The sequence below is a fragment of the Calypte anna genome, chromosome 7, assembly GCF_003957555.1.
Source record: "Calypte anna isolate BGI_N300 chromosome 7, bCalAnn1_v1.p, whole genome shotgun sequence".
NCBI lineage: Eukaryota > Metazoa > Chordata > Aves > Apodiformes > Trochilidae > Calypte > Calypte anna.
The window spans coordinates 21453773-21468508 of NC_044253.1; the positions used below are offsets into that span (position 1 = coordinate 21453773).

The following is a 14736-nucleotide window of genomic DNA, read 5'->3' on the forward strand; positions in this document are numbered from 1 at the left end:
TCATGTTTTTAGGCTACACATGTAAGGCATTTCATTTACAAATCTCTCCACTACTGTGTTTATATGCTGACCATTTTTGTAATGGGAATTTTATTGGACCTGTTGATGAAACTTTTTCTTCCCTTTTTATTACTTGGAGTAAGCTAATATCACCAGTTTGTTGAGTAGAAATAATCAGTTGTGTACTATTGGTGGTGTACTATTAATCCTTCTTTTCCAGAAGGCAATCTGGATGCAGGACAAACCCAAGACTGGGATTGTGGGCTTTTTCCTGGTCTCTTCCATGCTTTGTTTGTGATCATAGGAAATACACTTACCTATTTTGTTCTATTTGTCCATTTCAAAAATACAGTTAAAGCTATATTGGAAAACTATTACAGAAATCTAAGTACTACTAAAGTATTTTTAATTAATTTATACTTGTATTTCTAGAGTGTGTATGTTTTCTATAGATAATCTATCAGTGTACTAATTTTTTCAATTATTATGTAATTTCTATGTATTTTAAGCCTTAAAAAAAATATTACAGCATTTTGTGACCTAGGTGTGCTTTCTGTAAATACAGGATCACTTAATGAGTTAGTTCTCTGTAGGATACCATGTGTTTTTACTACACAGTGCAGTTTTAGTATGTTTTATTTAATAAGTCTATTTCTATCTGTAGAAGTAAGGTGGTTCTAAAACTGGCATGCATAAGAATTTTAAATAAGCTTCTTTTAAAAAGGATTAAACAAAAATATATCATGCTCAGAAATTATGTATTTTGTATATGTTCATCAAGTTTTTTTCCCCAAGATACATATCAGACAAAAATCTAAAATGAGAGCACATATAAAAATGAAGAACCATCCAAATGTTTCAGGAGCAATGTTGCTGCTGTGTAGTAGGGTACTGTGGTCTAGGGCTAGCAGTACTTCAGCCATGCTGCTTCCATGTGGTTACGAACCACATGAACCAAAGAGTAGCACTTAAAAATCAAACACACAGGACAGAATTTATATATAAAGTCACAAGTGCAAAGGTAAGGAAAAGCAGGAACAGAAAAGGTCAGAACATTGTGCCCTATCAAGAATACTTTTTTGCAGGAGAGAGAGATGATCAGTAGGAAGCAGCAGTGTGTCCTGGTTGTACCTGGGGATCACACCTGGGTGTTATCTTTGCTAAGCTGTTTATAAATTATTTAAACATGAATGGGTGTTCTGAGGACATACTGTACATGCTGAGCTTGTTTAATGTCTTTGTTACCCTAGTTAGGCTTTCAACTTGCATCATTTACATCCAACAAAACATAAAAGGACACATTAAGGGTAGTATCTCTGATCTGTACTTTAAGCCATGCTCCCATAGATTTGAGTGTAAATTCATATTGAATGAATGCTATGGAATAGCAACATATGTGATTCAGGATTTGGTTTTTAGTTCACTGTAGCATGTATTTGAGATGTAATTTATTTGTATATGCTTAGTAGTCAACAGGCCTCTTGTCAGAATATAGATAGGCTAGAATAAAAAACTGATATTCTGAAAAAAATGTAGAAGAAATATGAAAAATGTTTCTCATCTTCTTTAACCTGTGATTATGTCATGCTGATGAGATACAGATATACGCTCAGGAAATATTGTGAATATTTTAGAATTGCTTTACAATGCTGTTTTATTTACTATTAAAATATATTTTCATACAATTGGTAAAATTTACACTGACTTAAGTATATTTTAAATTGTAATCAATCCATAGAAATAACACAACCATTTTTCATGTAGTTTGTAGCTGAACAAAATTGTGGACATACACTGCAGCTTCTGTCAGCCTGCGTGTTTTCTGTGTGTGTATAGCAAGTGGCTAAGCTGGTGTGTTTGTGGATCAGGTTTAATGGGGATACAGCTGCAGCAGGCACCAGGATGTGGAAACTTGGAGACAGAGACATAGGCTAAGTGCTTTCCAGCACTTATCTAAAGGTGCAGTCTTCTGAGAGTTATGAATAACAACAAATTTATCTTTCAGCATCATGCGGCTCATTTTCTAGCCCAGTGCAAAGGTGCAGTCTTTAAAGAATAACAAAAAAACCCTTTTTCTTTCTGTATCTCTTCAGAGAGACCAAAATAATTCTTAGTATAGCTTGTAGGTCTGTGCATTTTATTGAATAAATGAATTCAAAATAACTCATAGTGAGAGTGTTGTAAACAAATTCAGACTATTTTAGTCTCTGTTTACAGACTTAGATATTTGAAATGTCAGCATTTGTTACATGTGGTTGCAGTAAGTTACACACTTGTTTTATGGACAGTTATTAAGAAAGAGGAAGAGGAAGTAATTTCCCTGGCATTGATGTGTATAAACATTGTCATGGCTCACCAGAGTTAACTAATGTGTGCATATGGCTATTAGGATGTGATCTATTGAAAGTTAGTTGGTAGTCTTGTGAAGTGACTGCTTGATTGGTGTGGTACTAGAAAGCAGACTAAACTGTCATTGCCAGAGATGTCACTGGAGTGTTAAATCTCTAAAATCCTGCATTCCTAGAAGATTAAATTTCTTTTATAGAAGGAATCACAGTGCAGCAAATGAATAAAAATCAGCAAACCAGCTAACTGAAATCATGCCCTGAAAGTCAGGTGGCCAGCAGATATTTTTAAAATACAAGTATTTTTTTATCCAGTGTGACCTTGGTTTTTGTCTGCGTCTTAAAATTTGCTTCATTTAACAAGCTCATGATTGTTAAGATACTGCTTTGTTTGTAGGATTTTCTGCACTGCCTCATCACTTACTGCTCCTGCTGCTTTATCAGTATCTGCAATAAATGGATCCTGAACTAACTTTCTACTTTATCTTTGAATGCAGCAATTGTCAAAATGTATATCAACGTAAATCTGTAGAAGTTATTGCATAGTTGCTCTCAGGTTTAAATTTTCATTACCTGTAGCAGTGCAGATCCTGAATGGGTGAAGGTGCATTGAACACCGTAGTGTAGTTGGTGGATGGCAGTGGCCAGAATCTGAATAAGGATATCATCACTTGTGCGTATTGTTCAGTTACAGATTTCATTTGCAGTGTATCTCAGGGTCTGGCTTCGTATTTAAGTGCTTTTAATGTCTGAGGCTACAGTGCTAGTTAATGTAATTTCATCCAGATCTACTTCTGTGTTTTAACTGTCATGAGCTCCAGTTCATTTTTATGGATGTTGGTGAGTTTATTCAGTAAGATTTAGTCACACCTTGGCTGCAAAGCATGCAACATGCATGAACAAATTAATAAATCAAAGGAGAAAATTTCCTTACAATTTTATTTTTTTTCTTGAAGTATTCTGTCTTTTTAAAAAGCATCTGAAGGTGAAAAAATTGGTTTTATATTTCGTCTGCTATTATAGCTGTATTGTTCCAGTAGTGTATTTTTAACTTGAAGTAAATCTTCATGAATGTCATTACTTAATAAATAATTTTTTTGCCATTCCACAATAAATACAGATCTAAAAATTGACTTGTTGTAGATCAGGGTATGTAAAGAAATGAATTATGAGGAAGAACCTAAAAAAAAAAAAAAGGAGATACCACTTTTCAAGAGAAAGTAATAGATTATAGTTAGATAAATTATAAAAACTAAACAAAAACCCTTCTGTGTTTCATTAACAAGTAATTCACAGTACATATAAACATTCAAATATTTAATTGTAACACCACCTAAATAGTTTCTTTTATAAAGCCATACATGCTGCACGTGAACAGAAATACTTCCCCAAATTGAATGTGTTAAGAATTGTGGCAGTTATCCTCTGTTTGTACTTGGACTTCAAGCTCGAATAGTTTGAACTTAATATTATGAAACAGCATTCTGAAGGTGTGCTTTTGGCAAGTTTTTTAATCTCGTTTTACAGATAGTCAAGCAGACTTTGTTAAGAAAAGTCTTTTATCTCGGTCAAATACATGACTGAAATCTTCACTACCAAATAAATCAGGGGTAAAATATCCTTTAAAGAAACTGTATTGACATAATTGAATAGAGGTGTATAACTACCACTGATGCTGTCGCTTGTATGTATTTGCTGTGATGTTGTATTTAAGAAGCAGAAGGAGAAGATAGATGATGTCTTGTATGAAAACTTTACTGCCAGGTAGGACTTGCTATGCTCCGAAGAGCCAAATTATGTATAGCAGCAGCTGCCCCATGGAGATGCAGAAAACTTAGGGAAAAAGGAGTAAGAAGCTGCTTTTTTAAGGAAAAAAAACAAACAAAAAACCAGAAGCAAAATGTGATAGTTCCACAGATTGACTTTAAATTAATATAAAATTGAGTGAGGCAGCCCAGGCAGCGGCTGCTTCACTGGTTAGAGTCATAGATTTTTCAACAAGAAGGATGGCATTGCCTTAAAATGCTTTTACACATGCAGATACCTTTACCAAACTATTGAGAGCTGAATAACTTTAACTGATTTTAGGGAGCTATCCAGTGTTAGACGTATCTGTAGTCTTATACACTGAGCTTTTAGAAACGGGACTAGGTGCAGGGAAGGAGAGCTGTAATAGAAAATCCAATGGTAGCTGAAGTCCCATTGAAATTTGTTTTTTAATTTCTTACACTTATGGACAACAAGTTATAATATAGCTGCACCATCAGTAGAATACCAGCACCTATGTCACAGCACAGAAGAGAACAGAAGGACATCCTCACCAGAGGGGGATTCAGTGAAGTTGCTTTATAGTGAACGGCAGTGGTGATCACAGAGGAGCAACTTCAGCTGCTCTGATATAGTTTCTGGAAAAGCCTTCAGAGGCTTTTGGAGCCATGTAGGGGGTATAAGATTCACCTCCTTGGGCCTGACTTTTGCAGCCCATCTCCCTGGTTTGGTGATAGCTCCTTTCTGGATTAATACCATGGCCTCCTATCAGTGTGACTACAGTGACGTTAAAGCTTGGATAATTCTACGTCTGCCATTGGTAGTACTTTTATAATTAACAAGTTTTATCGTTAATAGTCTAAGGAATATAATATAGTATTAACTGTTTAAGTATTATTTCAATTTAAAGCAAATTTGTGTTGTTATGTACTGATGTTGTTCTGTGCTAGGCAGCTTGTACTTAGAAAATAGAAAACAAAAGTTGGCATCGTAAATAGATTCACTGGTGTTAATTTAATTTGAGTTTTGCAGGCATGTGGAAAAGCAGTGGACTGATGCCATAGTGTTTTGTTATTCTCATTATGCTCTATGACTAAATAAAACTGTCCAGTTTCATTGCTATAGATGATAAGCACTTCCTAGAAATGAGTGCTGCTACTATTAATGTTACACTGCAATCTGGAGTTTTTACGCTGGCAAAATTCCATGGCCTAGTAAGGACTGAGGGTCACCTCAGGTTGAACACCAAGCATTGGTTAATTCCTTACTCCTAAACATTGAAGCCATTCCCAGGAGCTCTGATCAAATCTAAAGGCATTTTGTTGACAGAAAATTGGATTGTAGTCAATATTTATGTTTATTTGGGATCATTACCCAAACAACTAAGTCTTAAACTGGGTGTTTGTGTGTATGTCTTATTTGTGAGACATTAATAATTTATTATTATGAGCTACAGTTTAGATTGTTTGCATGTTTCTGTGCTGGCTGCTGCTCTTTCTGTTTTGTTTTGTTTTGTGTTTTTTTTTTTGTTGTTGTTGTTATTTGTTTGGTTTGGTTTGATTTGTTTTTAAACACCACTTAAGGAGAAGATACATTTTCTAAGATAAATTATTCACTGAAAGCTTCTCCCAAATTCTAGTTTAGGCTAGAAATGTGTGCCCTCCCAATAAAAATATTTTAAAAATATAAAAAATAATATTGCACACATTAATACTAAACTCACTGTACTTTGAAGAAAGGATGCTCTCTGAAACAAATGGCTCTCAATAATGACTTCTTAAGAAACATTGGAAGATATATAACAATTTATATTACAAGATTACTACTATGCATATTACTTAAAAGTTTGAATTTCTCCTTTTGTTTAGAGCATTTCTGTCCATGTGTTCCCACTTCATGTACTCGAAGTGGAACTGCTGCTAGTACAAAGCACTGGAGGAGCCACTAGGAGCACATCTTTTAATTTGTCTTTCCAAATAAATGTGGAGTTTACTGCTGTGCTGATGTTTAACATTCTGTAAAGCATGGCTCAGCTACCTGTGAGAATGCTTGTCCTTCGCTTTTCTTGCATCATGAGGCACTTATGTCAGAAAAAAGAGTTTTTCCTACAGTTCATCTATCTGCCCGACACAAGACATCCCTTTCCACATCAGTGGAAATCAGTCCTTCTCTCACCTTATTGTGAACTAGATGGAGAGCCTGTGTCCTGAGCAACTCTCAGTGAAAAAGACACACAGCCTATGAATTAAATCCCCCCTCCCAGTCTGGTCTTTTTGACAGGACCAGAAGTGGAAGAAATTTCTGCACTCCTATTTCAGAAAGAGCACTGGAGGAGTGTTGATGAGGTTTATACAACCTGATGCACACTGCTTACGAACCCTGTTTGCTTTCTTCTTGTCCAACTGCATCTAACAATTAAAACCAGTGAACACTGAGATCCTACAACCAATTCTATGCAGATGTACTTATGGACTTGGATGGAGTCAGGTATGAGCAGCTATATGAATGAAACAGCATCAGACACAGTTTCTCTATGAATAGGACATATTCTGACAATGATCTCCCTTTCTGTCCTTGCTGCGCTTTGCTGCTAATTTGAGAGTCCATAAATTAAAGGAGTTAAGTGTCCCAAGTGCTAGTGTAGTTTGGAAGAGGGTCTTGTGTAAACTGATTTAAAGTCTGTTTCAAACTTCACCACCTTCTTAAAAGGATTTTGACAAGGGTGTTAATACACATTAGTACCTGTCAGCTAGTGCAAAGTTTAAAAAAAAAGGAATGGATGAAAATCTTGCTTGAAATACTTCAAAAGGAATTGCTGTAGTTGGTTGTGGTTTGAAGTGTAAGAGAATGTCACTGTGATGTTGAAGTTATTATTCTCATCTGAGGTTAATAAGGAGTTGGAATATAAATGAGGATAGAGATTTAATCTCTTCTAGACTTAAATTAATAAGAAAGATGAGAGGCATAGATTCAATGAAAGTAGGATCTGTGCTTCTTCCCCGAGACAAAGATTTGGAGCCTTCTAAGCCTTTAGTTCCAAAGAGGAATCCTCTTTGGATTCCAGATTTGAATTCCCGCCCCCCCCCCCTCCCCTCCCCCCCCAAAAAAAAGCCTGCTGGAAGGAGAGCATACACTGTGGGTGTAACAATAAGAGGCTAAAGATATGTCTTTGTGAAGTTGGTCTTAGTTCATTGTAAACTACCTGACTTCTGTTCCATTAGAAACTTATCCACTGTCTAAAAACCCAATTTTTTCAGTGTAATTAACTAGCAGAATTTTAGTGAGTGGTAAATTTAATTATCACAGACAGCTGTCCACCTTTCAGATACCCCTTTATGCATATATAATTTCTGCATCTGATCTAGCATGATCTCCTAGGAACGTTCTTTTTTTCTGCGCATAGTGGAAGGCATTTAGTCTGTTAAGAAAGATCCTTTCTAATGTTGTGAGTTAGTGGTTGGTTTAATATGCTGATTCATAAAATTTGATTATCTTACTTAAAGTGTATGTCATGAGGCTAATTTGCTTTGGTTTCATAAATATGTTTTAGTTTTCTGGAACTGCTGAAATGCTGATTCACATGCTACCTTGTGGAGTGAGTTCAAAAATTTTATTTATCTTGAAATTTTGTTTCTTTTTAAAGGTGTTACTGTCACAGATTTAAAATATCTTAAATATTTGTGTTAAAACTCTTCACTCTTACCAATAAAGAGTTAAGATTCTTGCTTGTGTATTTAATTTATCCAACATTGAAAGAAAGGAACTGCATGAAACAATATCTTTCTTGCTTGAAAGTGAGAAAACAGAACACTCAAGTTAGTTTGTACCCAGTAAATGGCAGAATTGGATGTAGATTGAAGTTACTGCTTATCCCTAAAACTTTTCTTTTAGCCAGATAGAGAGCTTCTGTTTTGAGCACCTATCCCACAGATCTCTTGTGTGTTTTTATATCTCTATTTGCGTTCCCTTACAAACTTGAAATTATTTATCATTCTAAGCTCTTTAGGATAAGGATTGAATCAGCATATATACTTTTACAGTAATTCCTACAGAAGGACTTCGGAGCTACGTGGGGTTTCTGGACATTGCCTGTGTTGTAATGGTAATAATCATGCTCAAGTTGACAACAGGCAATTGTTAGGATGTTTTGAAAGGTACATATACATGTAAGATGCATTTTTTTATAGTCTAGTCTGACATTTAAAGCAAACATCTCTAAGTTTGGTGCATGTGAATGGTGTTGTTTCTCTGATAAAGCCTTGAGAATGTTGTCCTTTGTTTTATTACAGACCTTTGGAACGTTCCAGTGAAGATGTAGACATAATATTCACACGACTAAAAGAAGTGAAAGCCTTTGAGAAATTTCATCCAAGCCTTCTCCAGCAGATATGTCTGTGTGGATATTATGAAAATCTGGAAAAAGGAATCACATGTGAGAGAGCTTCATATGATGATATATTTTATGTAGATAAAACTGGGGGTTAGTCTGGGATTGTTGCTAGAAGATTGATGGGAGAACACAACCAGGGCAATGACCATAAAAATATTTATAGTCACAGTTACAGCAGAAGGCAGGACTGAAGTACTGCTTGCTCTACAAATACAGTGTGCACTCAATCTATGGTAACAAGGCACATATTATTGGATTTAGGACTCTGCCACTGGTTTGTTGTAAGATTAGAAGCAAGTAATTGCACTTAAGCCTCATTCTTCTCCTGTAAATGTGTTACAGATCTCTTTTGTAGGTGCTTTGTGATATTAGGGGCAGAAGTGTATCACCAAGGCATATCCCTAGCAGTGCCTGGTTTGCAGTCACCCTGGGTAACACATGACAAATTTGCAGAGCTGCATACTGCTGTGGGGTACAACAGCTAGCACTGTGCCTGCTCTGACAGAGCATCTGTGCCAGATGAAGGGGGACAGCTGCGGTTGTTCTGTGAAACTGAGATGGAAATAAGTGGTAGTCCTGTGATGGGAATGTGTAATTCCCAGGAATTACACTCAGGAGACCTGTGGTGTTTGGTAGAGTCTTATGTACCCCTCAGGTAAATCTGGCATGTGCTAGGCACACACAACTGGGGATAGCTTAGAGTAATAGGAATTCTGATGCTCTATAATCACACAGTTGGAATGTCTGAACATAAAAGTCTTGCAATTGCTTCTCAGCCAGAGCTCATACTGAAGTCTGTGCGAGCTGAATCTACACTTCAAGATTCTGAATTTCAGTGGGACATTGTTCAGAAAGTCTTTTCTGAGTTTTATTTATTTGTTTATTAACTACGTTAGCAGTGAAAAAGAATCAAACTTGGGAGAAGAGTGAAGCAATTGTAAGTGATTCCATTGTTTTTGTAGCGTGTTAACCTCTTCACTAAAGAACATATTTTCCAGTGCCATTTGAGGGATTATTGTAATAGTAAGCAGGTAGCCTGATACTGCAAATTCTATAGTGCCAAGAGAGACTACAGTGGTGCAGTAGTATGAAGGAAAGTGTTTCTTAATGTTGCTAAACTTAAAGAAATAGCTCTCATTCACAAGATTTCATCTTTTCAGTATTCCGTCAGGGTGATATTGGGACGAACTGGTATGCTGTTCTGACAGGATCACTGGATGTGAAGGTTTCTGATACAAGCAACTATCAGGTAAAATAGATTTTTCATTTAAACTATACAGTCAGTCGTGCAGAGAAAGGATATGACTTATGATGAAGTACATATGTCATACAGATATTTTTGTCTTGTCTCAAGCATGTTTCTTTGAGCCTCCTTTAGTCTCAGTTGTCCTTTGTCCATGTAGGCAAATCATTGCCATTGATTTCAAGAAAACTGAAATAAAATGCTCTAAAGATTCCTGTCTTTTCTAATAATGCAATATGAAGTTAAAGATCTAAGAGCTGTTAATTCATTCCCTGGAAATATGTTAACTCCATCCTTGGTCAGAAGGTTCAAACTGAACCCACCAAAAGTGCTTTCTGGTAACAGCAGCCTCCACTGCATGGTACAGCTACCCTGGACCTGAAGTATAACAGTACCCCTTTTTTCTGCATTGACTGAATGTAGGAGGTGGGGGTGTGTTCTGTAGCCAAAGTTTAGCTGACTGGGAAAGTTTTCTTTCTCATAGAATATTTGCAGAAATTTCATTTTTTACTTAGTTGAGCTCTGTGTCATCAGTGAAATTGGGTCAGAATGCAAGTCAGGGAAATGTCTGAGCACTGTTTCTTTCTACTTCTTACAGTAAGATGGTAGACAGAAGGAACTTCTTTTATATAATTATTTTTAAGCAACCTCTTCACTATATTAAGTAGAGACTAATTGGGAATATAATTAGCCAAAACTGAGCAATTCTCATGGCCTGCTTCTCACTAGTTTTATCACAATTTGGAGCAGAAGTTAGGTGCCACAGTTCTGTGCAAGTCTAAAGCAATAAGGAGTATTTTCCTGTGTTTGCCAAAAGATGGCACTATACTGTTGTTAAGGTCCAATACTCTTTTCTGAATCAGGAAGAAATTAATCACAAAAGTGTTCTGGATGTGAAGGTTAAATTAAGAATCGGTTTGGAATGTAGATTTGCTGCATTAGGTGGAGGATGGAACACTTCAGCCTTTTAAGAACTCTAATGTACATTCTTTTTGTGCTTATTCAGGTTCACTGCATGTTTCTGTCATTAGGAAACTGCAGAACTACACTTTATGTAGTTCTTGTTCTGGAAATTATATTCTGCAGTAATTTCTTAACCTCACATTTCTTTCTCACACCAACAATGAATTCTTGCCATTGCCTAGTTGCCATAGGATATAGCTTCACTGCCAGAAGGACAGCAGTTCATGCATTTACCATTATAGTGCTGAATAAGTTTTGTGACTGGGGACTTCTAAACAGTATTTGGGTCCAGTATTATCTCTGGTTTTGCTCCAGTTAGGTGTTTATATTATATCCCTTCTTGTCCATCCTTCCTCTCTTAACTCCTTGTCCTGCCTGTAGCTCCTGTTCCAATCTTGTCCATAGTTCCTTGTTGGCATGTTGCTAGTAATACTTGAGCTTGGAGTACTTGCTAGCACTCCCTGCCTACTGTGCTCATTGCAGACCCAGGCGATGGAGGAAAATACAGCACAGCTTCATAGGCATCCTGGCAGACTCCACTGCCAGCACTGTGCTCCTAGCTAGGAAGGGGTGACCTATGCTTACGAAATAGAGATACTTGAAACCTGATATGGAGTACATTCTCCAGTAAGAGCACCCAGAAGCTAAAGCCATAGTAATGTCATAGTAACAATTGCTCTGCTGTTACACTTGTACCATAAATTACACTAATGCCAATGAGAAACTTCCAGCAGAGCAGAAGAGATACAGAAGTTTACCTGGGTTTACAAGTTTAGAAGTTTTTGCTCTCATGTAAAAGTACAGAATGACTATGCCATCTTTTCTAGGAAGAGAAGCTAACTTTGTTTTTAGGTTTCTATTATGAAAAAGTCTTCAGACATGACTAGTAATCTTCTGATACTTATGACAAAGACGTTGTACTAGGTGACCTCTGGAGTTCTCTTGCAGCTTGGCTTATCCTGTGATTATATGATGATGCCTCCAGAGTTAATGTGAATGAGGAAAACTGTGTTGATTAAAAATATGTAAGTTCTGCTTTTACTAGTTGTTTATCTGTCTGCACGGGGAACTTAAATTTCAGCAAGTATGGGAATAAATGTTGTGTAACAGCTACCATGTGCTGACACCTGGAAACCCACACATATTTAGGATCTTATAGGTAAAGCCTCGCTTTCATCTTGGCTTGGAAAAATCCTTTCAGATTGCTTGCAAAAACTGTATCATGTCACAAGAGGGCAGTGTTAGGATAGCGAACAAACTGAGCACAGGCACGATTTCACACTAAAATGGAGAGTTTGAAAATCATATTAAACTTTTTACAATATATCTGTTTTAAAGAGTTTGACTGGAGCAGAATTTTCTTTTACTGCTCGTTCTGTTCCACTGACTGAGGTGGTAAAATCTGTTAGTTGCTGATCATGGTGCTAATTTTGTTTGCCATAGGAACAGGACAATACAATTTACAGTACAGAGTCCTGGCAGGATTATCCTTCTAATACGTCCTGAGTGGTGACTGGTCTGCTTTATATACAAACTATTCATGCATTTTCTGGCTATTTGACAATCAAGAAGAAACTGAAGAGGATTTTTTTTTTTTAAGGTAAAAATGTCATGCTACAAATTGCAGAGGCAAGTGTTATGAACTGGTCTGGACTTGCCTCATCTAATTTGTAACAAATACCCTCATAACTATTGTACCTGAACGTCATACAAAATCTTGGTAAATCCACTTCAAAATAAAGAAAAAAATGCCCTCAGTTAGAATCCACCAGAAAAAGTTTTTTACTGTCAGTTATGAACAGAGTCCAAATATAATTTTTATTTGTCACTATTACCTACCCAGTGTTACAACTGGGGTATAAAGTAATAAAAGTTCCTCTTAGAGATATTCCTAGTTCGGTGTTGTCTTAAAAGTACTGTTGACTGCCTTGTGTATGTTTGATTTTTGAACTGTATTTTGAAAGTGAACAGGTTCTGTTGACAGTGTCTCAGAACAAAGATGGGAATAGATACGTGTGACATCTTTGCCAAGTTCTGCAGCATTGTGTTTTGCTGAATTAGATTCAGAGCCCTTTACCCCACATGATCAAGATTCATATTCTGATCTGATAAAATGGGAAGGAATGAAGAGAAGAAAGACAAAGACAAAATACCAAATTAATCTGCAGTTTAGCTGTAGTCTGCCTGATGAATCATAGTATGTGCTTGGGGCTATCCCTTGTTTATCTTTCCTGTGTCTTAGTGGATTTTTTTTTTAAGCTGGTCATATTTTTAAAACAGATGAAACTGAACACTGGGCATTGACTTTATGAGCAATTACCTTTTTTTATAAAAGTTTTAAAGGAGGAGCTTTGGGTGCTTGGGTGGTACAGCAGCATCACTTGTAGGAAGATGCAGAAGGCTGGGGATCAAAAGCCAAATAAGTTAGTGAGGTTGCTGAGGAGGGGGACTGTGAAGACAGACATTCAGATGTCCACATAACAAAGGGAAGATTCTCTTGGCTGTTTGGAACTGAGGACAAAGGAGGTATGTGGTAAGATGAAGTGGAAGCAAGGAAAGGATTTAAACAGAACAGTCCTTGCAATACTGCTTCTGTCTGCTAATAGCCACTATGTAGTTTGGAGATAGCCTATATGAAGTTGTGACACTGTAGTGTACTGTAAATATAACCAAGCTAGTTTTATATTTTTTAGTTTAAGCACAAGAATTGCTCTACCCAATGCAATGCAGAGATTGCCTGGATCAGTAGGCAGCTGGGAAGCAGGGTGTGTTGGCACATGCTGACCTTAACCGTGTTGTGGTTATACTAACTAAAGTTAATATAGAAAAATCATTTCAGTTCTGTCTGCCAGGTAACCTAGCAAAAAGTCAAAGACATTGCAGGTAGCTGTTAGAGGAACAGATAGAGAGATATGTAAATAATGGATATTGTTACATTAATGTTAATCTGATCTATAAATACCTTAATTAGGAACTAGAAGACCAGTCTTTCTAGAAGCATGCGTCCTTTAAGCAAATCACTTTGTCTTGTGTAGAGACATACATTGTCAAACTGCAATTCTAGTGTGGAAAGGTATTTCTATGTTATATTTAAAAGCAGTTTGTTGAGAATTTCTTACTTGAATGACTGAAACATACTCCAGTGGAGGTAATGGACAAGGAAAATCACTTTATAGCACAGATAGTTTGCTTTCATATGTATCCTTTGGTTTCTCTGTCATAAAAGGACATTTTTTCTGAAAACAAACTGAACTATGGTGAAGAAACAATAAGCATACTTTTCAAAATGCCAGCGTTTGGAGATCTCCAATTAAACACAGAGATGGTATAAAAATCTGAGGGGACATAGTGCAGAAGTGAGTTAAAGATACATGGTGTGGGAAAATTATGAAATTAAAAGCAAAATAGTTACATCAGCTCCCTCATAAACTCAAAATATCGAATAAACTAAACTTTGAAAGAAAACTGCTTAATCCCTTTCAACCTAGCACCTGTAATTTTTCACAGAATGACATAATCACAGAATTATCAGAGTTAGAAGGGACCTCTAGAGGTCATCTGGTCCAACTCTCCCACTAAAGCAGGATCACCTGGAGCACATTACACAGGACTGCATCCAGGTGGTTTTTGAATATCTCCAGAGAAGGGTACTCCAATTCTTTCCCCTATTATTTTGATTTCTCTCTCAGACACCCTGGTTTTGTTTACACACAGTACAAAAATTCTGTTTCCAAGGTTGGAAAATAGAAAGTGTCAGAATTCAGGAAGGAGCTAGCAGGGAAGTGCCTTGTGATGATGGGTGAGAGAGTAAGGCAGAGCTTCTTTCTTATTTCCATCCATTCTGTAGAGAAGTCTTACAAATTCAGTAATGTTTTAGATTATGGGAGGTCAGTGTAGCAACTCTCACTGCTTGTGTGTTACCTGCTACTGGGAATCAGTGAAACTATATATACAACTGAATGCTCTGATTTGAACACTACTATTTTATAGTGTGTTCAGAGGACAGCTAGCAATGCAAACAATCTTTT

General features: G+C 36.6%; 1 protein-coding gene across 1 annotated transcript in view; it reads left to right on the forward strand.

Moving 5' to 3' along the window:
- The window catches only part of RAPGEF4 (Rap guanine nucleotide exchange factor 4), a 146876-nt gene that overhangs the window by 1672 nt on the left and 130468 nt on the right, over window positions 1-14736 (forward strand). Inside the window, exons 2-3 of the mRNA XM_030454028.1 lie at window positions 8402-8544; window positions 9663-9751. Of these exons, the coding sequence (XP_030309888.1) occupies window positions 8402-8544; window positions 9663-9751 (232 nt within the window). The remainder of the gene's footprint in view (window positions 1-8401; window positions 8545-9662; window positions 9752-14736) is intronic.